General features: G+C 35.0%; 2 protein-coding genes across 5 annotated transcripts in view; one reads left to right on the top strand and one right to left on the bottom strand.

The window, feature by feature from the left end:
- The window catches only part of LOC138918351 (phosphatidylinositol 3,4,5-trisphosphate 3-phosphatase TPTE2-like), a 390,322-nt gene that overhangs the window by 225,707 nt on the left and 137,261 nt on the right, over positions 1-27,354 (bottom strand). For both annotated transcript variants that reach the window (XM_070239583.1, XM_070239584.1), the window contains 9 exons: positions 17,318-17,368; positions 15,978-16,139; positions 14,547-14,666; positions 12,958-13,057; positions 12,751-12,814; positions 11,968-12,032; positions 7,694-7,754; positions 6,803-6,884; positions 6,611-6,699 (listed from right to left, as the gene is read on the bottom strand). In XM_070239583.1, the coding sequence (XP_070095684.1) occupies positions 6,611-6,699; positions 6,803-6,884; positions 7,694-7,754; positions 11,968-12,032; positions 12,751-12,814; positions 12,958-13,057; positions 14,547-14,666; positions 15,978-16,139; positions 17,318-17,368 (794 nt within the window). The remainder of the gene's footprint in view (positions 1-6,610; positions 6,700-6,802; positions 6,885-7,693; positions 7,755-11,967; positions 12,033-12,750; positions 12,815-12,957; positions 13,058-14,546; positions 14,667-15,977; positions 16,140-17,317; positions 17,369-27,354) is intronic.
- The window catches only part of LOC138918357 (mitochondrial ornithine transporter 1-like), a 68,336-nt gene that overhangs the window by 31,370 nt on the left and 9,612 nt on the right, over positions 1-27,354 (top strand). Inside the window, exon 5 of one of the 3 annotated variants that reach the window (XM_070239607.1) lies at positions 14,181-14,313. The exons of the other annotated variants lie outside the window; for them this stretch is intronic. Coding sequence (XP_070095708.1) covers positions 14,181-14,206 — 26 coding nt within the window. The 3' untranslated portion in view covers positions 14,207-14,313. Of the gene's footprint in view, positions 1-14,180; positions 14,314-27,354 lie in introns of those variants that run through there. 3 annotated transcript variants of the gene reach the window in all.

The raw sequence follows: 27,354 nt of genomic DNA, 5'->3' as shown, positions 1-27,354 counted from the left end.
CACTATCGAGTATTTGAATACCCTTTACTCCTTACATTTTCATTAGAGTTTTTAAGTGTGTTACAAAACATATATGAAAGTAAAAAGAGTAGTATAATGAACCCCCATATACCTGTTTCCTAGATTCTATAATTATCATGTTATATTGCTGTACTTGTTTAATTTCTCTTCCTTCTTCCTTCCTTTCTTCCCTCTCTCCCTCTTTCTCTCTCTTTCCTCTATAGCATTGTAAAGCAAACCCTTGATTTCATGTCATTTCATTCTCGAAGTCTCTTATGTTTTATTCCAATTGATACTTTTGTCCTGCCATACAAAATCTGTTTAAAAAACATGTTACTTTTATTTTTACGATGATCTGTAGCTTTTGTCTTAGCCAGTATATGCTGAACTTATTTTATGTAATTCCAAACTTACTCTTCTAACTTGAGATGCACTCTATTTTCTAGTCCTTTTCTGTTTGTTTGTTTAATGGACTACTAAACTTATTTTGCAACCCATAGTTTGAAAAACACTATTCTAAGCCAAGTGCTTCCAAAGAGGACTTTGTACCACCGTCTGCTATTACAAATAAAAGCTTCTTGCTAAAGGAAGCTACTGACCATTAACAACCTGGCTCTAAGTTGTATAGACTGTTAACATTTCAATTTTCAAGGACATTTCTGGTCTCTATAACTCTGATATTTTCCCATTTGAAGAAAACTTTTGCAGATTCATGTCCTTGTGACTGTAGATAAGTACAAGCACAGACAAAGTAGATGCTCTCTCATTCAGTCAAGTCGTGTACAGCGGGGAATCGTAAAAATGATACATACTTGCCTCCAATATTTTATTTTAACTTAAAACATAAATGTACATTCATTCACTAAACTTCTGATATTGGACGAAGGTTTTAACATTTTGAGTGCCCCCAACTGGAGTTTTTCTTGGAAAGGCCAGACTCATGGTATAAACCATTGCCTCATCCATATTTCTAGCTTCAGATTCTTCCGAGCAATCTAGGTGCAGGATCTTTCTAGATTTTACTACTGGAATTTTTCTCCCAATGTTTTACGTTAGTCGTACTTGCATTTAATTCAGCTGCAATTTTGGTTGTAGGCAGTCAGCTTCATTGAATCTTCTTGAAACATTCAACTTAGGTTTCATAAAATTGTAACTCTTTCTGTTCACTCTGACATTTTACAGATCTACATAATATTTGATTATTTGACATAAGTATAATAACAAGTAGAACTGGCAGACACTGGTGGAAGCAGAAACACATAGGCATACTAAAAAGAAGCATACTAGCTACAAGTTTTCAACATGCCAATGGACACCAATAGGTGTGTTTATGGAGGGAATGGAGAACGTGAAATAATCCACCAAGTTGGTCAGATGGAAGTCGTAAGAGAGCTTTTGTTATCCTGAAGTCGGCAAAAGCATCTTGCACCTCTAAATATAATACAATTTTTGGCTTTCATAATGATAACAACTAACATTTGGGTAATGCTTTACAGATCTCATATAATCTTTACAACACCTCAGTGAGGTAAACAACCTGGCATAAAGAAACTGAGAAACTGAGGTTCTGTAAGTTTAAGAAACTTTCACATAGTCAAATAGCTAGATACCTTAATGCCAGCTTATATGACCTTTTGCAACAATCCTTAAACTTTATTCTTTCTCAAGTGGTGTCCATCACCCTTCCTCACAATGCAGATCTTATATTTCAAGTTCTTGAATCTATAACCAGAGTACTGAGGTGATTTTCCAGACACCAAGAGTGGTAGCTCTATGTATGTATGTATGTATATATGTATGTATGTATGTACGTGTGTGTGTGTGTGTGTGTATCCCTTAGAGTTGTTTAAAGCACTTAACATGTAACTGAAACAATTTCTCATTCAAGATATTCAGACCAAAATAGCCTTTTGTCAGTTTGACTGCCTTACTTGATACAATGAATGTCTCAAATGAAAATGTACTTTGTAGCATCCATTAAAAAAGACTTTGAAAGAGCTAGAGACGCTTAAACATTCACTCCTATTATTTAAATAAAAATATGTTCATTGTATATCTACTAGAAAAAGACTCAGGAAAGATAAGTCTGCTGCTAAAAACTGATAGCATACCAGTTGAAGGATAACAATAATGGCCAATATTATCAAGCCATTGATACTTCTTTCAGATAGATAATTTTCACATTTCATTTAATCTCTAAAATAGGACCATGAGGTTGGAACTGTCATCATCCACATTATACTTATTAGAAAACTAAAGCATGGAGAATTTAAGTAATTTACTCAATGCTGCAAAATTCTTTAACGGCATAGTTGGGATTTAAACCTAGATCTTTTATTTCAAAGCCTGTGCTTTTAATCATTATGTTTTGATAACTGCAACTTTTCAATTTCTTTTCTTTTTTTTTTTAGTCTCTCAACCGGGAAAAAAAATCCAATTGAAAAGGATAGACTAAACATTGGTAAAAGACATGTATAAAAGATAGCTGATGAAGCTGTGAGAGAGTTCTCAGTTAATCTAGTCCTTGGGCCCAGTGGAATTATTTTCCAGAAAACTTAGAATTCCTGACTGGACAAACTTGCAAAAGAGATTCCTCAGCATCACTGGATATTCCTTATGGTGGAGAGCAGGAGAGGTGTGGATAGCCTAGAGCTGATTCATTTCCTGCTTTGCAAATCAGGAGGTAGTGCATTTCCCAAATTGTAAGCCAGTAACCTTGGTGTTAATTTAGGGAGAAATTTTAACACAAATATACTTAAATGGATTTGTTGCATACACATAAAGAAAAGCTATGATCACTCAAGCCCAATGTGAATTTTCCAAGTTCTGGTGGATTTATTTCATTGATACTCTCTTGATACTCTTTATACCCACTTTTCCCTACACATCTGTACGCTCACAGTACTCCTTGTATGACATCTCTGCTCAAATGTCTTTGTATTGATAAGACCTTCCTTGACCATCTACATATCAGTTAGCAACCTCTCTCCCATTACATATTCTCCTTATTTTTATTTTTTCAATTGCACGTGTCACCATCTAATACATATATTTTCTCTGTAAACAATAGACTGTGGTCTCCATGGGAGATGTGCTTGTATCTGCTTTGTACACTGTCACATAAATGCATCTAGACAGGATCTGCTGTTCAAGGCATGAATGAATATATTTGCTCTTTCAATTTATCCTGTCATCCAGTCCCATGGCCACTCATTTTTCTCATTTTGTTTTCACTTCCTCATCCACCTAGAAGTATGACGGACAATTTCACTGTTGGTTTTACCAATACTAAATAACAGTGCCAGTAACATTGCCATTCTTGCTTCTGGTCCTTTTGCTGTGCCCATTCTGTAAAAACCTAATACTGGGTCCATTTGGGCACCCACTTCCTCCATTCCTACACCAGAAATGTAGAGACAACAGAGATGCAGAAACACCAGAGATACAGAGAACCGCTGGAGAAAAATCACGCAACTTTTCATGTTGGTAATAATGTCAATTAATGGTCTGACACTTAAGCTAGACCCTCACTGCAGCCAAAACACTTCTCAATGGTGCTAGTCAGTTCTTTTTCTTGGTTCCCTTAGAATTTGGTTGAAATTTTCCCTACATTCCTTAGGTCACCAACCCAATTGCCTTCCCACTGACTCTGAGTTTGTGTCTTCATTTCTTTCTTCCCAGAGGCAGGATCTCCGATAACGTGTTGCCTCCCTGAATCCCCCTTACAAGCTTCCTGTAACTACATCTATTCCTGTGACTACACCTCTTCCCTTGAATCTCACTTGTGAGGAGTTTCTCCTCTTAATTCAGCCAAATCCTCCACTTGGGCTCTGGATCCCATCCCCTTCTCTCAACTCAGGGTTTTGACTTTATCAGGCCCTAGTCTTCTGTGTCTTCAACCACTCCCTCTCTTTGACTCCTTTCCCTTGGTAAATAAACATATTCAGCTCCCCTTACCCTATCTTATAAACAACACTCACTATCAGCCCCAAATGCTCAGACAACTAACTTCTCTCTGTCCTTTTACAGACAAGCACCTTGACTCTCTAGTCTACACTTGCTATGGTCACTTCCTCCTCATTAACGATTCTGGTGCTGGCTGTCTTTAGACTCTATTTTAATAATTATAATAGCTACCATTTACTCACTGTTTACTATGTATCAGGTGCTCTACTACACAGTGCAATATGCATTACTTCATTTTAATTTCTTAACAATCCTTTAAGGTAAGTATTACAATTCCCATTTTACAGATGGGAAAACTGAGGTTTTGAATGGCTAACTCACCTAAATGGTTAGCGATGGTCCTAGGTTTTAAATCTGGACAGTTCAATGCTAATTATCCCACCATTACCAACTGCATAATAATATGCACACTTTGAGAAAGACTGTTCTACATCAATGTATCTATCTTAGTCTTGAGCTCCTTTACATCCCACTGATGTGACTGCCTTTTCCAGTCACCTGCAGGCTTGCTTGACTCCTCTGGTCTTTTCAGTATTTCTTCACTGCACCTGGATCACTGTTTTTGGAGTTTTCTTTGCTGGACCCTTTTTTTTTGCTTCATCTGAGGTATTTTGTTATTTATCTGGCAAATCTGGCAAGGAGGTTTCTCTTACATTTTCCCATAAAAGATAAAAGAATATTTATTCTAAGAAATCTAAAGAGTTTTCTTTACAAGGGTACTGAGAATATTAAATCTGGGTACTCTTTGCATTAAAGTTCAAGAAATCTAACAAAGATGATTGAAAGTTAAAAAGACTATTTCTAAATCAAGATGATAGTTTGAGCACCAATGATAGATTGAAAACTTCCACCTCTGTATCAAACATATGGAAATGATAAAGAAAAAAAATGGCTGAACTCAAAAATAAAAAGGCAAGGAAAACTCAGAGGATCAGAAATGGAGAGAGGAGTCAAGCTGGTAGGTAGGAGTTGAAGCCAAGAAACCTCAAAATAAACTATTATAGGAAAAACAAAAGGGTGAGAGGATCCACAGAATGCAGGAAAGTAGATAAAAAGAAGCATAGAAAAATTGTGGTAAATATAAAACATATAGCTGAATGTCATAAATAAGTCCAAATATGTCAGCAATTGCAATAAATACATTGAAAATGAAGATACTGAGATTGCATTTTTAATGATGCAGGTATATACTCTTTAAAGAGACATATCTAAACCAAAATGACACAGAAAGGTTGAATGTAAAATGATGAAAAATTTATAACAGAAATAACCCACTGAGAAGATATAATAATCATGTATTTGCACGCAGCTAACAACACACTATGAAATATAAAAGGCAAAAGTTGATAGAATTAAAAGAAGAAATCAACACACAAAATAGTTGATACAAAGAAATAGTAAAAAAGAAAAGAAATACTAAATAGAAAGATTTGAGTAATATAATTAATAAGATTGATTTAATGGATAGATAGATTTATAATAGATAGATAATAAGATTGATTTAATGGATAGATAGATAGATAGATAATGGATAGATAGATAGAGGAAAACTGATACGAATGACAATTTAAAAAAAAGAGGCTGCTCTGATGTGCACCAGCTGAACACCAGCCCTCCAAACAATCCTAAAGGGAAATCGAAGAAAGACATGTGAACACAGAATAGTCCTCTCTCAGAAAAAAGAAAAAAATGAAATTTGAAATGAATGTTTTCCTTCAAGCAGGGAATTAGCTTTAATTAAAAGAATAGTGAAGCCAATTGCTTGAAATTATAATATTTTAGGTTGAGCCATGTGAAATGGCCATTTTTATAAGTGAAAGATGGTCCAAAACTGACAGTTCCATGTGGTTCAACCTCTATATTCTTCATTTATCCATGGCATTGTAAATTGCTAACATATACAGAATATTTCAACCTGTGGATCTGGAGACAGAACTTGCCTACTCACTAATGGGCTTGAAACTAGTTTTCAAATAAGACTAAAACTTGATTCTACTCAAATATATACGGCAGTTTTAAAGAGTTATGTTTTCCCGGAATTCAATATAAAAAACCATTTTACGGCTCACCAAAAACATAGTTCTTTGTCAAAAATTGTGAAATATGCTTGGATGATTATTAAAAGTCTAAAGTTGAATGAGAGAAAATCTAATTCAACTTAAATTGGTTGGATTTACTAACAGCTTTCTTTTTCATTGTACACCCACCAAAATCATCTTCTTTGTATCATTACACTATAAAAATTCCAGTAGATTTGGTTTTTGAAATAGCATCACTGTTGGTGCCCTTAACTTTAAAAGCCTCTCACAAAGTTTAAGAACAATCTTAAATAGAACACAAGTGCTCAGACAGTTTCTAAACACTGTATTTTGACAGATTATTTTAGCAAATCAAAAATGAAGAAACCAAATAGTCAATAACAACGGAAATTTCTTAGTTTTTATTCCTATTTTCTTCCCTTCTTTACTCTCTGCCTTCCTCCCCTACTCCCCCCTTTCCTTCCCTTTCTTCAGTCTTGAAGCTAATATTAAAAAGTGTTAACAATTATTAACACTGATTAATAGCAGTATGACTTGGTCTTGTACCTTAATATGTTTTTCACATTTCTCTAGAAAAAGAGAAATAAAAAGAAAAATGTTTTTACCTTTTCCGCCTTTACAGTGAATCACCACAATGTTTCTTTTATCCTCAGCCATCCACTCAATGACTTCCTTCGAAAGAGTCAGCATCTCTCTGATTTCAAACGTAAAATTTTTAGTTGAATTAAAGTACTTCAAAAAAATTGAGCTCAATTCATTTAGCCCTCTTCTGACAGCCAACTTGGCAAGAAACTTACTTTAGAGTGGGCACATTGTGATCATCAATCATGACTCGATGGACCCTGTGGTGGAAATGCTTAGGATTGTAAGATCTTTCACCTAAAATAGATGATGCATGGGTCATACCTCTATATCTAATAAACAAAGTAAATGATCAAGTTATGAATAAGTTATGCTTTTCTGTTAGAAATTCCTTATTCACCTTTAAAAGGAGCTTTCTGACTGGCTCCTCCTGCTCTAAAAGAAACTTAAGGGTCTCAAAAATATAAGGACAGTAGTGGTTTGTCCATCTTGAGTAACCTAAGTTCAACCTATTTTGGTTTGCTTAATAGGACTTACTTTTAATTTTCTAGCAGGCTACTCATTACATTATTATAGGGTAGTTAAGCACCACAGAGCAGAAGCAAATGTGGTCGACCAAAATGTTTGCCTCCTGAAAATGATAATTTAATGTACAGGAAGAGGAGAAAATCAAGAAAGACAAAGTAGTAAGCTGAGATATAATCTGTTTTCTACACCGTTTTCTTTTTTTTCTGTGTAGGGCCCTGCTCTCCTCACACCCCACTCCTAGTGGGTTAGAGAATGAATTTGTTGAATTATCTGTCTTCAAAACAGGAGCTGGCAGGAAAAACGGAAATATTTTCTTCACCTAAAACCACTAGAGCATACAGACTCCTAAAATGGCTCCGCCTCTACCCCAGCCTCCTGTCTCGCTCACGGGGCACTTCGTGCTGTTGAGCTATCTTTTCCCACCAAATAGGGCCAAGAGCAAGATGGAGATTTTTTAACTCACTTCCCACCACTACCAAATACTTATGACTAAATGAAACGTAAAAACTGAATCGTCTTCTTACATGCAGTGATTTGTTTTCTATCTATAGTAGGAAAATATCTAGTTAAGTACGTACTGCATAGATTGTAGACTTGGTAGTGGTTTCGATGCTTGGTGTCCAGGAACCGCACAACTTCCTAAAATCGATGGACACATATATTACATATATCCACATGGCACCAACATAAGCCACTTCCTAGGAGTAGCCTGAAATGGTTATTACCTTTTATTCCCTTGTCCCTCACTTAGCACCTTTTAGGGGAGATTCAGGGACTATAAGAGTATGTGCATTCCAAATCACATCTAACCCACTGATAGTTTTCAAATAGCCCACAAGGTTGTGCTTGACTACCCTGATTAGCCTCTACTATAAATACACATTGTTTAAAGATACCAGACAAGGAAATTAGCTGGTTGACTAGTTTTAAGTGAATTTATTCCTACTCATTAATTCGCAGTACTATATGATTCTTATCTAGATCTAATTCTACATAGATATGTATTTTAGATAATGATCTGGATTTTACCATCTACCTAAGCGTTACTTAAATAAATAAATGCAAAAACTGTATGTATGATTGTGTGCATGTGTGTGCATGACAGAAAAAGATAAACACATTATGTCAAATTTTAGATAAATGGTAACAATATGGAGAATTTCTTGGCTCATCTGTGTTTTCTTATTTTCTAAAATGAATATATATGTGTGTATGTGTATATATGTGTATGTTATACACACATATATGTATATATGTATAACTAAAAATAATAAATAGTGGTTATTATTTAAAATACAGTTAATATCACCATACTAATACAACAATATTTCCAGCAAACTTATCCAACTGCAACACACACATGTGCATGTATCTCTGCCCAAAACAAAAGTGACTGTAAAAAAATGTCAAAAATTGATTAGTACAGTACCCTTATAGCAATGTTTACTGGCTTAATATTGAGAAAAAGAAAAATTAAGGTATCAAAATGATCAATTTGTTAAATTGGTTATCCCTGTCAGGAGGAAATAATAAATCAAAAAGAGAAACACTCTGAGTCTGCATAGCACTGTGGTGGGGGGATAAATAGTCTTACAAGTGTCAAAAATGTGTGGGATCCCTACACCAAGATAAAATCCAGATGGACTGAGGTATCAAATATAAAAAGCCACAAATATCTCTAAGAAATGTAAATGAACATCAATCAATTCTTTGGATGAGGAAGAACTAAGGATTATCAATGGAAGATCAACAGATTTAGGTTTGACTTCACAAAAATTTGAAATTTCTGTTTAAAAAAAGCCACAGTACAACAAACAAATGACAGGAGATTCTTCAGTAAAATTGATAGAATAAGGACTATGCCTAGTGTAATCTATAAACTAGTATAGTAGTACAAACTAATAACACAGTAACAACAATTTAAAGATTACTCTCTCACCCTATAGATAAATAGGCCATAAATAAAAGCGTCAGTTCACAAAAGAGAAAATCCAACTGGCTAACAACCTACAAAGATAAATATTTAGCCTCACCAATAAAGATGCCAAAACAGTAATGAAATGCCATTTTCACCCATAAAATTAGCCTTGCCTTTTTAATGAGAAGACCCAATGCTGGCAAATATGGCATGAAAATTCCTTGCAGGCCAGTTAATAAGTACATTTCAATAAAAGAAAATTGAAGGTTAATATCTCATTAGTATGTACAAAAGTTTCTAAATAAAATATTAGCAAATAGAATCTAATGATATATTAAAAAGGATAATATATTAAGACCAAAGGGGGTTTATTCCAGGAATAGAAAATATTGTTTTAATATTCGAAAATCTCAATGGAATAAGAGAAAAACATTTTGATTATCTCAGTAGATGCAGAAAAAGTATATGATATATTCAGCACCGATTGATGATTAAAAACTCTTAGCAAACTATAAATAAAATGGAAGTTTCTTAATCTGGTAAAGGATAGCTACAAAAAGCCTCTAGAAAATATCATTCTAATATTGAAATAGCTAATTCTTTCTACCTAAATTTGGGAACAAGGCAAGGCTGTCTACTCTTACCACTTCTATTCAACATTACATTGGAGGTCCTAGACAGCTGAATAAAGAAAGAAAAAGAAATGAAAAGTACAAAAAGTGGAATTAAAGTAGTAAATTACATGATTATGTATGTAAAATACCCCAAAGAATATACAAATTAATTATTAAAATAAATGCATGAATTTATGAAGGGTGCTGGAAATACATACAAAAATCAGTTATAGTCCCAGCAAATAATTAGAAAATGAAAATTTAAAAATACCATTTAAAATAGCATCAAAATCCATCAAATAGGGATAAAGCTAACAAAAGATGTGCAAAGCCTGTACAGTGAAAATACTGCTAAAAGAAATTAAAGAAGACCTAAATAAATTCAGAGATATATTATGTTTATGGGTTGCAAGACTCAATATTTTTAGATGTTGATTCTCCCCAAGTCAAGCTATGTAGTCAATGTCATCCAAGTTAAAATACCAGCAGGGTATGTGTGTGTGTGTGTATGTGTAAATTAACAAGCTGATTCTAAAATTTATATAGAAATTCAAAGGACCTAGGAAAGTCAAGATAGTTTTAAAGAAGTACAGGTTTTCTGGGTTGGTGAGCAGGTGGAAATGCTCACCTGAGAAAAGTGAGAGAAAAGGGAGCCTGGAGAGGGTTTAGAAGCTTTGTGCCCCTTCCCCCATGCATTGCCCTATGCATCTCTTCTATCTGGCTGTTCCTGAGTTGTGTCCTTTTCTAATAAAGTGGTAATCTAATCACCAAGTAAATAAACATCAAATGAAGATGCTGTGGAAGCTGAGGAGCATGAGGTAAAAAGACTCAAGTTTGACAAAGAAGGAGAAGTCAGAGAGATGGCCAAACAACTTCAAGTGAAATTTCTTCAGTTATGATAGAAGAAACAAAATCATCTTCATCTAAGAATAAAGACAGACAAAGTAGTTGTATCAGGCAGCACTGTACAGAGGAGGATGAAGAGGCAGAAGAGAGTCTTTAATGACATCAACAGAAATGATCCCAGAAAGAAAAAAAGTCAAGAAAAAGAATCTGATGCCTTAACTAACTGTGAATGAAGAGACTTCTGAGAAAAATAACCAAATGGAGGAATCTCATTGGTCTCAAGCTGAGAAAGATTTACATTCTGAAGGTAGTGCAAATATAAGGCCCTGTAAGTAGCGACTGTGACTGCCATGAAACAGAAGAATTAGTAGGATCCAATACCAGTAGACATGGAGAGATTCTCTCAGAATCATCCATGGAAAACGATGATGATGCCAGAGAAGTCACTGATGAACCAACGGAACAAGACTATTGGAAACATTTAGATGCAGTATTTTACATACAGTTCTAGTTTTATACTGTATCAAATTCCTATGTAATAAAGTGGAGGTTTAGTTTTACAAGAGAAGTAGGTTGTAAAATAAAGTACTTTATGGGATACATCCTGAGAGAGTTGTTCATATAGGAACAGTGAATTATCAGCTCCTCTGGGTCCTGCTTATTATTGACAATTTTTGGTGGGTGGAGTCTGGTTAATCAGTGGTTTGTGTATAGATTTTTTTAAATTTAGAATTAAAGTTTTTAAATGGGAAGGTAATAATTACAATTTTTAAACTTTGAGGACAGTATCACATTTAGTTTATACATACGCAAGAAAGCTTTTTGTCTTGTCTTTTTCTGACAGCTCTAGAAGTTTTCCGATTTTGGTCATAGTTTCAACATTTTACCATGTGAATTGTAGGGTTTTGTGGTAGTTATATATTATTTATATTTATAAATATACATTACATATAATTCATCTCTTACAGAAACAGAAAAATATAAAATTTGCCTCCTTAGAATAATATTGTACATTTACATGTAATCTATTATACAGGGTATATTATATCACACATATAATAACATATTATATAATATAACGTGGGATATAATACATATTATAATAAAATAATAAATAGCATATATTATGTTATGTAATATGATTAAGTACAATTATATTTATATAATATATACCATATAATATATTATATATAAAATACATAATTTTAAATACAAATATACGTATATTATTCTAAGGGAGGCCATTTTATATTTTTATCCTTCTATAAGAGATGAATTTATATTATTATATAAATTATATATATTTATAAATGGAATAATATATATGTATATATAATATGCATTAAATTTTTTACCTGAAAGAGTATATTTTTAGGAGAATACTGCCACCTACGTGTTCTAAGTTATACTAAATTTATAACTCCATAGTCTGTTTACTGAGAAAAATGAGCATTTGTTAGATAAATACCCTTACCTTAATGGGATTCCTATAGAAAGAGTGTTTTCCAGAAGATGGGAATGACATGGCAATAATACGCCCTGGAAGTCAAAATAGTCACTATTACAGATGTTATTATACATGTGAAACAATAAATGAGAACTTAATTTACATATAATCAGACTCTTTTTTCATAAAAAAGAAATTTCAGGATTGAGAATGACAAAAAAGCTAACTAACCCTCAGAATAATCAACATAACATATTAAAATATCCAATATAATGACCACTAAACTCACACAGTGCTCCCAAGACTCAACTGCTTCCAGCCAAATGCAACAGATTTATGTTGATCTCAGTCTGGAGCTGCCCCCATGGTGAGAATTTCTTATCTGAACACTAAAGTAAAAGGAGAGATCTGGGATCCAGCAATCGTGGGAACTCCCAGGGTGCTCCAGTGCTCCTGACTCAGAAACCTGAGACCTACAAAGGGTTCCAGCAAGAGAACAGGTCTCTCTGAGATCCTTGAGACCCAGGATAACTATTAGAACTCAACAAATTCTAAACCAAACAAATGGAGTCAGCTGAAAATTCCTTCAACTCCCTGTACTGTAACCAAGTAACCCTGATTTGGGATGACAATGGAGATTTTCCATTGTCAGGGTTAAACTACAAATATGTCACACTACCATAGTGGTAGATGTCTTCACAGATAAAGAATGCTTTAGACAAGGTAAGAACCAAAATAAACATATAATTACCCACACACAAGAAAAATGTGAAGTTAATGTAAGTAAATCAACAGTTAAACTTCACAAACCAGTAATGTAAGTGAGGTCTAAGTCAAATCCATCTTTCCTGTATCGCCGTTTGTTTCCTGAAACCTGAGAGTTTAAAACAATCATTAATTTGTAAAATATAAATCAACATAAAAATAAAGAAGATTATATACATATCTATAACACTCGCCAGTATTTCCCGAAACACAAACATTTTTCTGAATCACAAACATGTTTTGCCCACTTACCATCCTTCTGGTCAGTATTTCAAGATGTCTTTTTTGGTAAGCCAGATGAAAAACTCTCATCAGAATGATAAGTCGTAGAGGTCGAAATATAATTGCCAATCTAACAATAAATTTTAAAGATCCATTTTTACTTCAGAAATAGAGGATTTTGTCAATATGGACTAAGTCTTGAGCAGTGATTCTTAACCAGGGGCAATTTTGTACACCCCACCTATCCCCAAGCCTCTCACCCACTTACCCAAGGGATATTTGGCAATGTCTGGAGGCATTTTTGGTTGTTGTAACTGTGTGTGGAGGGGGTGCTACTTGCATCCAGTGGATAGAGGACAGAAAAGCTGCTAAACACCAATGAACAGGACAGCTTCCATAACAAAGAATTATCTGGTCCAAAATATCAATAGTGCTGAGATTGAGAAACTCTGGTCTAGAGAGATAGCTATATGATGGATGCTTAGAATTTGTGGATTTAACTTTTGTAGCTTAAGATGAGCATTTTTCAATCTTTTCCTCATCAAACAAACTGAGGGTTCTTGTTCACCTGTGTTACTCCCACCAGTAACAGAGGTTTACTACACTACTAACACACATCAGGCAGGCAGTAGATTGAGATACTTCCCAAGTGTGCTAGCTACTGTCTCTCCTGCCATCAGAAAAAAAACACAATGACAGAGAACTGATGGTTTGGACTAGTGCTTCTCTAACTTGAGTGCACACACTGATTCAGTAGGTCACTGGGGCCTGCGGTGTTTTCCTTCTTGCATTTCTAGCTCTTAGATGATGCTGAGGTTGTAGGTCAGAGGACCATACTGGCTCCAGCTATTTTCAAACAACTCCAAAAGCCTATCGCATAACATCAGGTTTCACTAGCACCTGAATTGAAGTCCTGGGAAGCTGGAGTGCAGAAAGAAGCAAGCTATTAGACTAATAAATAAGCCTAATGAGCCACCCAACATCTACATCCCAGTACGCATTTGTTCTTCTTTTCCTCATCGCCAAAGTAGAAAGAAGAAAAGCCATCAGTTCTTCATACACATTTTAGTTTCCTGATCCCCAACAGTTCTGATTTTGCCTCAGCTTTCTTCATTCCAATGATACTGCAAAATTCCACCTCTGTGTTGCTATCCACGTCACCTGGTTTTCTGTTCCATTTGCTTTTTGAGAGAATTATCATTGGAGTCACTCAAGTTTTGCATATGCTCAAACCAATACTCTCTTTGTTATAGGAAAAACCCAGGAATTTCATGTGTAAGGAATTTGTGATTGAAGCTTAAACGGGAATTTAGTGGGAATTTCAAAGTATAGCGAAGTTAAAGTTAGTACAAGAGGCAAAGTCCCCAGTTTCTTCTTTGAGTGCTCCATCTTCTTCATTCAACCAAAGGTACGTAGTGCGTACACCCTTCATGGATCCCTAAATACCACCAGCCTTTAGTTTCTAAGTATGTGGAAATTTATCTAAACATTTCATTTTCAAGCAGCTTATCTGGCATAGAATCATCACATTCAGAGTTAAAAGATTATACAAAATGAAATCCATAGAAAACGCAAAAAAAATAAAAGACAGTTTAAGAAACGTGAATCATGTCTCTTACCTGGGGATATCATTAAAATAACTAAAGTCATAAAAAATGTAAATTATATCAATCAGTAGAGTCAGCAGAATAATGACAGCATCTAAGGAGTTAAGTAAATCAGAGAAATATCGTTGCATCCTATAATGTAAAACAAAAAATACAAGTTTATGCTCCCCCAAAGAAGAGACAGGGAAATTTTAAAAGCAAGAATTATTTGACTCATCTCCATTAACAATTCTATTTTAATGAATTATCTAAAATGCATTTACTAGACTAGACTAAGAGAAAAGTATTCATATTCATTATTTTATACATATATATGACAAAAGCATAAATATTGCAGTTTAAGTTCAGTTAAGAGATATAACCAAACCATCAAACAAGAGGCAAGCAATGCCTTCACATAGGTGGGAGAGAAAGGTGGGATGTTGGAGAGTACTATTGGGCAGTGGAAGCTGAACATGTCACAGCCTTAGAGCAACTGCGGCTGTGAGGAGGGCAGAAGAGGAGCTTGTGAGAGGCAGACAGGTCCACTATTTTGGCCTGCGAACTCATCATCTGGCTTTGTACCTAGAGTGGAATCCCAGTGGGCTGGTATGGCCTCCCCTGCAAAAGCTGAACTTGCACCCACTGCACCTTCCTCCCCCCAACGCTGGCTCCTTCAGCTGTGGGCACTGGTGATCCGCGGGAAGGTTCTAGGGTAGCTTCCACTTCTAGGGTAGCCCCTTTCAGGCTCTGAGTAACCCGGGAGTGGGCAACTGTCCTTAGCTCAAAGGCATGAGGGTAGAGTTCAGGAGGAGAGGAATCAAGCTGCCTTCTGAAAGGCTCTGGATGAAGTGAGGCCAGGGAACTTAGTCTCTGACTTCCACAGCAGTCCAGCTCTAAGGCTTGGCTTACTCCATCCACCTTCTCAGAAAGCCAGCAGCGGAGAAAATCAAGTGCTGCCTCACTACTAAGCCTCGCTGACAGGATGAGCATGCCTCAGATCTCCTGTGTACCTTAACAAAAGTTTTTATTTTAACTGAGGTAGGGGATTGTTCATGATCTATTTTCTAGTATTTAATATGCCATCAGATTTTATTTAGATTCAATTCTTAATGAAAGTATTAATATTTATACTTCACATACATGTTCCTCTTAATAATGTGCATGTAGACACATCAGCTGCCTTGTCCCATTTTGCAAACCCATTAAGCTTTACCTGTTGAAGGAACCATCTAGAATACATTATTGGAGACTAGAGTGACAGTTACAACAAAAATATTAAAGCCCAATCTAGTAGAAATTGGGATTTGGATAGTTGTTTCTCTGGTGGACCGTGCCTTCGAGGAGAATTATTTTGATAAAGAGGGACAAATTTGGTTGTGTTGACCTGGTAATTACTTTGGGATGCTTCTCATAGCACTACAAAATAGCTTTATATGTTTTTAAAAAATTAATCAAACTTACCCTTCTACACATACTCGAAGAAGAACATCCATTAAAAAAAATAAAGCAATAGCTAAAGAAATTGAACGATATTCCAAAGGAATATACACTTTGCTATCAGAGATGAATTGATCTGCGATGATAAGAGACATGTCCACAAAGACGAGCAAGATTCCAAATATTCTAAAACAAACAAACAAATAAATAAACAGAATAAAGATGAATTGGTTTTCACCTCTATAGTTAGACTACATTTAGCCCAGGGATCTGATACTAAAATGTCATTATTTAGGATTAAACTGTCAGTGGCAGGGAGAACTGTGTTGTCTTAGAATTTCAACAAAATTACTCAGTTTTCACCCAATGGAAGCATTTAGGAAAATAAAATTCCCACAAAACCACTTCATGTTATCATGCTCCTTTATAATAGACACATCAGACTAACCCTCCAACATAGAACTGTCAAACTGAATTAAAATTACTTATCTCTGCTTGTAAACTCTTCTTAAAATTCAAGAAGTTTATAAGAGGTCTCTACGAATTTCTCATAGTAAATAAAACCTCATTAGTCTTGATAATTATTAAGAATTTAGTAATAAAAACCAAGTGAAAGCATGACTAACATAAGCCCTAAAAAGACCACTTTGACCAGTAAGATTTTTTCATCAGTGAGATTTTCAGCAAGTATATGATTACACATTAATGGATGTTTCTAGCATATGCTGGGCACATGAGAAGGACTTCAATTCCAAAAATATATACATGATTGAACTCTAAAGTAACTCCGAAGCCTTTCTCTTACGTATTCTAAACACATTATCCATAAATTGATTACGCTATTTGTAGAATCTATGAAGATGAATTAATTAGTCTTCAAAGTACTTTTTTCCAATTGCAACACAAATTAAAATATTATAAATTTAAAAGGAAGCAAGTATATTGCGTGAAGCTGTATGATAGTATGAAATCTTGCCATCATGTGGAGAAGAAGCCTAAATAGAATGCTTTCAGAATTAAGGAGTAATTCGAGACAAATAAGGTATTTAATAAAACACTTTACTTGTAATTGTAGAATTTTAAAGTGCATGCATCATTATTTTTACTTTTCCAGGTAGGAAAAAACATACTAATATGTTACCATTAGACTTAGGGGAATGCCGTTTCTTTGCAATTCTTAATGTTCAGGTTAAACTAACCTTCCAAGATAAATTAGATTACATTATATGGGACACGGGGGCTATTTAGTAACATACTGACAGTGGAAATGCTTTTTTTCTCCTCCTAGATCCTTTCTCATTAAAACAAAATTCACATTAAATGGATACATATTTAATTACCTCTTTTTTTAGGGTCTCACATACCTGATTATGAAAGATGATACAATTAAGCGTATAACTTTCTTAATCTCTTGGCTGCAAAAAGAAGTAAAAATAAAATTCAAGAGTTTTCAAGTTTATCACAGATTTCTTCTAACATATAATATGAATTTAACCAATAAACAAAGGCCTTTATAAATATAATTTTAGAAGAAAATTCTTCAGAAGTTGCATAACAAGGTGCTTTTTACTAATAACTAAAATTTTCACATTTCTGCTTCATGATTTTTTTTTTACTTTCATATGTGGAATATGAATAAAACACCAAACTTTAGATGTCTAGTAACATTTCCTTTGCCTATAAAGCCCCAACCCCACCTTTATGGTAATATTAAGCTTGGCGTCATCAACTAAAGCAACATAGCGTGGAGATAGAGGGAGTGATAGGAGAGACCTGTGTTCCAGTTCTCCCATTCATGAGCTGTGGGATCCTGGGCAAGTCATCAAACCTTGGCCAGACCTATTTCCACAGCAATCAAAGAAGGGACTTCAGGCATGGGTAGGGAGCACCCATCTTGTCCTGTAATATTCATCTCTTGAAACAAGACATCCCATGAATATGACAGTTAAACATTAAGGAGAGTCACATTTGGAGTTGCAAGTGCTCTTTGGAGGTAATTTAATAAGGAATTTTAATAAGATGCATTTCAAAGGAGAAATAACATACAGACTGGGCTCCTTCCATTAATAGGAGGAGGAAGAGGAGCCTCTTTGATGAACTCCACAGTTACGCCTCATTTTATCCTATGGCTAAAGACAAGGTAGCCACTGGGGTGCAGTTTCATGCCCTGCTGAAGCTTCCAACACAGGACACAAATTCCACTCCAAGTGGGATCAAGCCCAAGGCAGTGCTCATAGCCTGTGCCCAAGACTGAAGAATGGAGATGATGGATGAAGAACAGAACTAGGGCACCACCAAAATTGGCCACGGATGAATACTCTTAGGCTAACCTGGGATGCAAGAGCTCCGCACTCCCTCTAATCTCTCCCTCCTTTACCTGCACCCACAACCTCTGCCCAGGCTTAGTGAGTTGAGGCTGACATGGATGGGAACTGATTGGCCAAAAGAGGTGAATTTCCCCCTGAGGTTACCATTCTCTTAATACAAGCCCTTTCTCAACCACACAGACTACTGGATCTCCAGATAGCAATGAAATGTTATAATAAATCTGAACTTGCCTGACAAAGTGAACATACAGAACCATGACTGACAGAATCATGGGGGCACAAAGGTATGACTTAGGATGGCTTTAGGGCCTCCTATCACTTTCAGTGCCTCACAAAACTACCCCAAGTAAATATGCAATTGAGATTTTTTAAAAACAGTGTGCTATGTAAATGGAACTTCAAACAATATGTTTAGAGTTTGCAGGGAAAGGACTGTGACTCATTGACTCTATATCCAGGAAAAGTACTGTTCATATTTAGGAGCAACAGACAGATACTCTCCAACATGAAGCAACTCAAAGCATAGCAGCCACATACCTTTCCTAAAAACAATTACTCGAAGTGCTCAAGCCAACTGAGCAATGAATCAAAAGGAAGAGTGCAGGAGTAAGAAAGATACCTTATAGAGACAAGGTTAAGAAATTAAATCATAACAATTCAGAACTGTCTAAATAATCATTGTTAATGGAGCACATGGAACAAATGATTCTAAAAACAAAGATAATCTAAGATTCTTGCTAATACCATGGACTTAAATTTGCAGGTTTTCTCACACAACTTAGGATTTAAGGTTTGTAAGAAGATAGAAGTAAAAGCAAGTCTCATTTCTTCTCTTTCCCAGGTACAAGTCTAGTGTTAACCTGGATACTGATGGAGAAACAAGGGCACAATTATGTTCTCTAAAAATAAGTTTATAACTTTCATATCATTAAAAATTGACAAGAATAAAAACAATGAATTAATAGCAAAATACAGAAAAATTTAAAGATAAAATATGAAGAGAATGTTTAACCCAGAAAACAAAGGAAGATGATAGCAAATAAAACCTAAAATACCAGAAATGATAACAAATACAAGCACGTTACTGTCATATTAAATACTGGCAAATACTCTCAGATAAGTTTAAAAACTAAATGCACAATACGCTATATACAAGAGACAAAAACTAAATTAAAATGATAGTTTGAAAATAAAGAGATGGACAAAGATATGAGATGCAAACGTTAAATCTCAAAATATTAAAAGTTGTAATATTAATATCAAAGTTGAATTCAAAGTAAACATATTAACTATGACCAAGACATCGTATATTGATAGAAGGTAGATTCTATAGGACATTAACAAGGCCATGTTGAAAAGAGGTGAGATGTGTATTGGGGTCAGGTCCTGTCTTTCCCATTGGACGCTTACTTCTCTGTACAGATGCTGGAGAAGGCATGTGGCCATACTCAAAGCACTAAGGGCACCAGGGTGATTCTTTGGTCTTCCTGCTCTCACACTAGGGCTCTGGACTTTTCCCCCAAACTATCCACAACACACAAGGCTACATTCCCAGTTTATAGTGTAAACTCTGGTTGAAGAGAGCTGAGTCCGGCTTCAGATCTGATTCCAACCTAAGTTAGCTCATTAGAATTCTCTACCGGGGTTTGGAGAGGAAGCTCCAAAGTAACTAGGAGTGTCTTTTGCCTGGCTTGGTCCACAGGGTATGTACTTCCCTTGGGAGTATTGGTGGCAAAGATAAGATCTGAGTGTCTCTGGCCAAATACTATCTATTCTTAAATATATATATATTGAAATATAGAAACTTCTATTGTGCAGCAAACACATACTTAAAGAATTCGTATGAAATATTTGAAGAAACTCATCCTGTAATAAGACATAAAAAACTTCAATGTACTTTAAAATATAAAAATTATGCAGGCTATATTTTCTGACCACAATGTAATAAAACCATTGCAGTGGGAGAATACTGACATACAAGATATTTGATCGCACTTTATCATTACAGAAATTAAAAAGGTGCCATACATGACAACTTAGATTAAATGGAGATATTGCCTGAAAGACATGAACTACTAACATTTGCTCAAGAAAAAATAGATAAGCTGAATAGTCTAAAAGATAATATACCTTTTAAGGAAATTGAACTTGTAGTTTAAAACTTTCCAACAACAAAAACTCCAAGCCCAATTTTTAAGTGAAGAAATAATACCAATTCTAAACAAACTCTTCCAGAAAAGAGGAAAAGAGGACTATTTCCAAACTCATTTTAAGAGACCAGCATTACCCTGATTATTCTATCTTTGTTAGACCAGCCAAATCAGTAAAGATGTTACATGACAAGAAAATTACCAACCAACATCCCTCATGAATACAGATGCAAAAATCCTTAACAAAACGTTAGGAAATCGAATCCAGCAACATAAAAAAGAAAATGCATCATGACCAAGTGGTGTTTGTTCCAGGAATTCAAGGATGGTTCAATACTCTAAAATTAATGTAATTCACCATGTCAATAAACAAAGGAAAATAAAACATACAGTCATCTCAATAGATGTAAATTTTTTTTCCAAAAAATTTAAGGTCCATTCATAATAAAAACTTTCAGCAAACTAGGAATAGAAGGGAACTTCCTTAGCCTGACAATGGACATTTACAAAAATCCCATGGCTAATATCATTCCTAATGGTGAAAGACTGAATATTTTCTCCCAATGATTAGCAATCCAGGATGTCAGTTCACTATTCTTCTATTCAAAATTGTATTGGAGGTTCTAGTCAATGCAATAAGGCAAGAAAAGGAAATAACAGGCGTATAGATTTGAAAGGGAGAAATAAAACTCTATTTGTAGAAGATATGCTTGTCTACCCAGAAAATCCCAAGGAATCTACAAAGAAGCTAATAGAACTAATAAGTGAGTTTAATAAAGTTATCAGATAAAAGGTCAATAAACAAAACAATTATATTTCTATATACTAGCAATGAACTATTGAAAAATGGAAATTTAAGCAACTACACCATTTATATTAACACCAAAACCCACAAAACACTTTGGTGTAAATTAACGAAATATGTGCAGGATCTGTACACTGAAAATTACAAAACATGATTAAAGAAAAAAAGATTTTAAGGTAAGAGATGTACCATGTTCATAGGTTAGAAGACTCAACATTGTTAAGATGTCACTTCTCCTCAAACCAAGCTATAGATTCAATACAATTTCTATTAAAAAATCACAGCACAATTTTTTGTAGATATTGATAACCTGATTCTAAAATTCACATGGAAAGGCAAAGTGATACCACTCCCTGATTTAAAGACTTACTATAAAGTTAAATAATCAAGACAGTGTGGTATAGAAGAAAGAATCGACACATAGAACAGTGGAACAAAATAGAGTCCAGAAATAGACTCTTGTACGTGGTCAACTGATTTTCAACAAAGATGCAACGGCAATTCAACAGAGAAAAAATAGTCTCACAAGAAATTGTAGTAGAATTATTGGACATACATATACAAAAGAACAGTCTTCAACCTATATCACACAACGTACACCAAAACGAACCCAAAATGGATCCATGTACCTAAATGTAAAACCTAAAACTATGAAATTTCTAGAAGAAAACATAGGAGAAAATATTTGTGACCTTGGGTTAGAAAAACATGTCTTAGACAGTACACCAAAAATCATAATCATGAAAGAAAAAAATTGAATTTTATCAAAATTAAAAATTTCTGCTGTGTAAAAAAAATAAACCAAAACAGGGACAAGCTACAGATTGGGAGAAAATATTTGCAAAATATTTATCTGATGAATTTGTATCCAGAACATATAAAGAACTCTCAAAACTCAACAATAAGGAAAAAGAATTTAAAAACAGATCAAAGACTTGGATAGACACTTCACCAAAGGAAATTAATGGATAGCAAGTAAGCATACGAAAAGATGCTCAACATCATTGGTCATTATGAAAATACAATTTCAAGTCTCAGCGAGATACCTCTACTCACCTATTACAATGTCTTAAAAAACAAAGTGAAACAAAACAGACGGACAATACGAAGTACAGGCAAGGATGCAGAGCAACCAGAACCCTCAAACATGTGAAACAGTACAGCCATTTTGGAAACTATTTTTTATACAATTAAACTACACTTTACCATAAGATTCAGCAATCCTTACGCCCACACAAAGACGTATATGCAAATGTTCATAGCCACATTATTCATAACAGGCCAAAACTGGAAATAATCTAAACGTCCATCAATGGGTGAATGGATAGGAAAATATGGAATATTCATATAATGGCATACTACTCAGCAATAAAAAGAAACAGACTACTGATACACGTATTTATATGGATGAATCTCCAATGCATTAAGCTATATGAAAGAAGCCAATTTCAATTGGCTACATACTGTTCAACTCAACTACATGACATTCTGGAAAAGGTAAAACTATAGGGACAGAAAATAGATCAGTCATTGCCAGGGGCTAGATTTGGGGGAAAGGTTGAACACAAAAGGACTTGAGAAATTTTAAAAGGATGATAGAATTTTTCTGTGTCATGATTATGACAGTGGTTACACGAATCTATGTATTAGTCAAAACTCATAGAATTGCCACACAATGCATAAAATTCATTAAATATAAATTGTAGCTTAAGTTTTTAAAGAACATTTACTATGCTGTAAATTATACCTTAAGGTGTGAAAAGTGTGCTGTAATCAAAAGGCTAGTAAAATGATGGAATAAAATAAATTCTGGAAACAGAGCCGGTATGCAAAGATTCATAATAAAATAGAGAGACATTTAAAAATCACTGAAGAAAATAGAAATTTTTTCAATAATAGGTTCATTCATTCAACCAAAGTCATTGAGTGCCTACTAAGTACTATGGTGCTGTTTTAGTCACTGGAGATACAGCAGTTAACAAAATGGACAAAATTTTCTTCCTTCATGATGCTTGCACTCTTGTTATGAGGACAGACCATAAGTATAATAAATAAGTAAATAACATAATAAGTTATAAAGTGATAAGTGCAATAGAGATCATTAAAACAGGGCAAGAGCAATGGAGGGGGATGCAATTTTGATGTTGGGGAAACTAGGTAGTCACTTGGGAGAAAAGTAGATTCCTACATTTTATACCTTAATACAAAATAAATTCTGGGCAGATGTTTTATTCAAATGTAGAAAATAAATTCAAAATATAGAAGAAGAAATTTTGGTGACTATATTAAAATCTTGGGTAGAGAAAGACTTTCTACGTATGACACTAAAGGCATAAATCACAAAGGAAAGTAGAGATATATTCAAATGCATGAAGATTATAAACTTCTATGGGCCAGCCCTGGCAGCCTAGTGGTTAAGTTCAGTGCACTCTGCTTCTGCGGCCTGGATTTGGTTCTCAGGTGCGGACCCATGCCACTCATCTTTCAGTGGCCATTCTATGTTGGTGGCTCATGTAAAGAAAAAAAAAAAGAGGAAGATTGGCAACAGATGTTAGAAAAAAAAAGACTATAAATTTATACACAGTGAAAAGCTAGACAACCTGGGAAAAATTACTTGCCCTATATATGACATAAAAAAGATTGATATATTTAACTTTTCAATCCAATGACAGAGATAACATCCCAGTTTTACTTTATTTTATATTTTAAATTTTTTATTGAGGTAATGATAGGTTACAATCTTGTGAAATTTCGGTTGTACATTATTGTCTGTCACTCGTGTTGTAGGTGCAACCCTTCACCCTTTTTGCCCACCCCCACCCCCCCTTTCCCCTGGTAGCCACTAATCTGTTCTCTTTGTCGACGTATTTAAATTCCTCATATGAGTGGAGTCATACAGAGATTGTCCTCCTCTATCTGGCTTATTTCACTTAACATAATTCCCTCAAGGTCCATCCATGTTGTTGCAAATGGGACAATTTTGTTCTTTTTCATGGCTGAGTAGTATTCCATTTTATATATATACCACGTCTTTTTTTATCCAATCATCTGTTGATGGGCACTTAGGTTGCTTCCACGTCTTGGCTATTGTAAATAATGCTGCAATGAACATTGGGGTGCATGGGACTTTTGGAATTGCTTATTTCAAGCTCTTTGGATAGATACCCAATAGTGGAATAGCTGGATCATATGGTAGTTCTACTTTTAAATTTTTGAGGAATCTCCATACTGTTTTCCATAGTGGCTGCACCAGTTTGCATTCCCACCAGCAGCATATGAGGGTTCCTTTTTCTCCACAACCACTCCAACATTTGTTACTATTAGTTTTAGATATTTTTGTCATTCTAATGGGTTTAAGGTGATATCTTAGTGTAGTTTTGATTTGCATTTCCCTGATGATCAGTGATGATGAATATCTTTTCATGTGCCTATTGGCCATCCGTATATCTTCTTTGGAGAAATGTCTGTTCATGTCTCCTACCCATTTTTTAATTGGGTTGTTCAATTTTTTGTTGTTGGGTTGTGTGAGTTCTTTATGTATTATGGATATTAAGCCTTTGCCGGATGTTTTACTTGCAAATATTTTTTTCCCAGCTAGTGGGTTGTTTTTTTGTTTCAATCCTGTTTTCCCTTGCCTTGAAGAAGCTCTTTAGTCTGATGAAGTCCCATTTGTTTATTCTTTCTATGGTTTCCACTGTCTGAGAATACATGGTGTCCAAAAAGATCCTTTTAATACTGATGTCAAAGAGTGTACTGCCTACGTTTTCTTCTAGAAGCCTTATGGTTTCAGGTCTCAGCTTTAGGTCTTCGATCCATTTTGAGTTTATTTTGGTGAATGGTGAAAAAGAATGGTCAATTTTCATTCTTTTACATGTGGCTTTCCAGTTTTCTCAGCACCATTTGTTGAAAAGACTTTCTTTTCTCCATTGTATGCTCTCAGCTCCTTTGTCGAAGATTAGCTGTCCATAGATGTGTGGTTTAATTTCTGGGCTTTCAATTCTGTTCCATTGATCTGTGCACCTGTTTTTGTACCAGTACCATGCTGTTTTGATTACTGTAGCTTTGTAGTATGTTTTGAAGTCAGGGCTTGTGATGCCTCCAGCTGCGTTCTTTTTTCTCAGGATTGCTTTAGCAATTCGAGGGCTTTTGTTGCCCCATATGAATTTTAGGATTCTTTGTTCTATTTCTGTAAAGAATGTCATTGGGAATCTCATTGGGATGGTGTTGAATCTGTAGATTGCTTTGGGTAGAATGGACATTTTAACTACGTTTCTTCTTTCAATCCATGTGCCTGGAATGTCTTTCCATCTCTTTACGTTGTCATCCATTTCTTTCAGAGAAGCCTTGTAATTTTCATTGTATATGTCTTTCATTTCCTTAGTTAAATTCATCCCGAGGTATTTTATTCTTTTTGTTGCAATTGTGAATGGTATTGTGTTCTTGGGTTCTTTTTCTGTTAGTTCGTTATTAGAGTATAGAAATGCTACTGATTTATGTAAATTGATTTTATACCCTGCAACTTTGCTGTAGTTGTTGATTACTTCTAAAAGTTTTCCAATGGATTCTTTGGGGTTTTCTATATATAAGATCATGTCATCTGCAAACAGCGAGAGTTTCACTTCTTCCCTCCCTATTTGGATTCCTTTTTCTTGCCTAATTGCTCTGGCCAAAACCTCCAGTACTATGTTAAATAAGAGTGGTGATAGAGGGCGTCCTTGTCTCGTTCCTGTTTTCAGGGGATGGTTCTCAGGTTTTGCCCATTGAGCATGATGTTGACTGTGGGTTTGTCACATATGGCCTTTATTATGTTGAGGTAGTTCCCTTCTATCACCATTTTGTTCAGAGTTTTTATCATAAATGGCTGTTGGATCTTGTCAAATGCTTTCTCTGTATCTATTGAGATGATCGTGTGGTTTTTATTCCTCAGTTTGTTGATGTGGTGTATCACGTTGATTGCTTTGCGGATGTTGAACCATCCCTGTGTCCCTGGTATGAATCCCACTTGATCCTGATGTATGATCCTTTTGAGGTATTGCTGTATTTGGGCTGCCAACATTTTGTTGAGAATTTTTGCATCTATGTTCATCAGTGATATTGGCCTGTAGTTCTCCTTTCTCGTGCTGTCCTTGTCAGGCTTTGGTATCAGCGTGATGTTGGCCTCACAGAATGTGTTAGGAAGTGTTCCATCCTCCTCAATTTTTTGGAATAGCTTGAAAAGGATAGGTATTAAATCCTCTCTGAAAGTTTGGTAGAATTCCACAGGAAAGCCATCTGGTCCTGGGGTTTTATTTTTTGGGATGCTTTTGATTGCTGTTTCAATCTCTTTCCTTGTGATTGGTCTGTTCAAATTGTCTGCTTCTTCTTGAGTGAGCTTTGGGGGATTGTAGGAGTCCAAGAATTTATCCATTTCCTCTAGGTTATCCATTTTGCTGGCATATAGTTTTTTGTAGTATTCTCTTATAATCCGTTGTATTTCTGTAGAGTCTGTTGTTATCTCTCCTCTTTCATTTCTGATTTTGTTTATTTGAGCTTTCTCTCTTTTTTTCTTTGTAAGTCTGGCTAGGGGTTTGTCAATTTTATTTATCTTCTCAAAGAACCAGCTCTTTGTTTCATTGATCCTTTCTACTGCCTTTTTTGTTTCAATAGCATTTATTTCTGCTCTGATTTTTATTATTTCTCTACGTCTGCTGACTTTGGGCTTTGTTTGTTCTTCTTTCTCTAGTTCAGTTAGGTGTAGTTTAAGACTGCTGACTTGGGATTTTTCTTGTTTGTTAAGATGTGCCTGAATTGCAATGAATTTTCCTCTTAACACAGCTTTTGCTGCATGCCATCTGAGTTGGTATAGCATGTTATCATTGTCACTTGTCTCCGGGTATTTTCTGATTTCTTCTTTAATTTCTTCCATGATCCATTGCTTGTTCGATAGCCTATTGTTTAGTCTCCACATCCTTGTGCTTTTCTCAGCTTTTTTCTCGTAATTAATTTCTAGCTTTATAGCATTATGATCGGAGTAGGTGCTTGTTATTATTTCAATTTTTTTAAATTTGTAGAGGCTTGCCTTGTTTCCCAACATATGGTCTATCCTTGAGAATGTTCCATGCACGCATGAGAAGAATATG

Source organism: Equus caballus, chromosome 17 (genome assembly GCF_041296265.1).
Source record: "Equus caballus isolate H_3958 breed thoroughbred chromosome 17, TB-T2T, whole genome shotgun sequence".
NCBI classification, from domain to species: Eukaryota; Metazoa; Chordata; class Mammalia; order Perissodactyla; family Equidae; genus Equus; species Equus caballus.
Note: the sequence above shows the minus strand (reverse complement) of the source record. Positions and strands in the feature narration are given on the sequence as shown.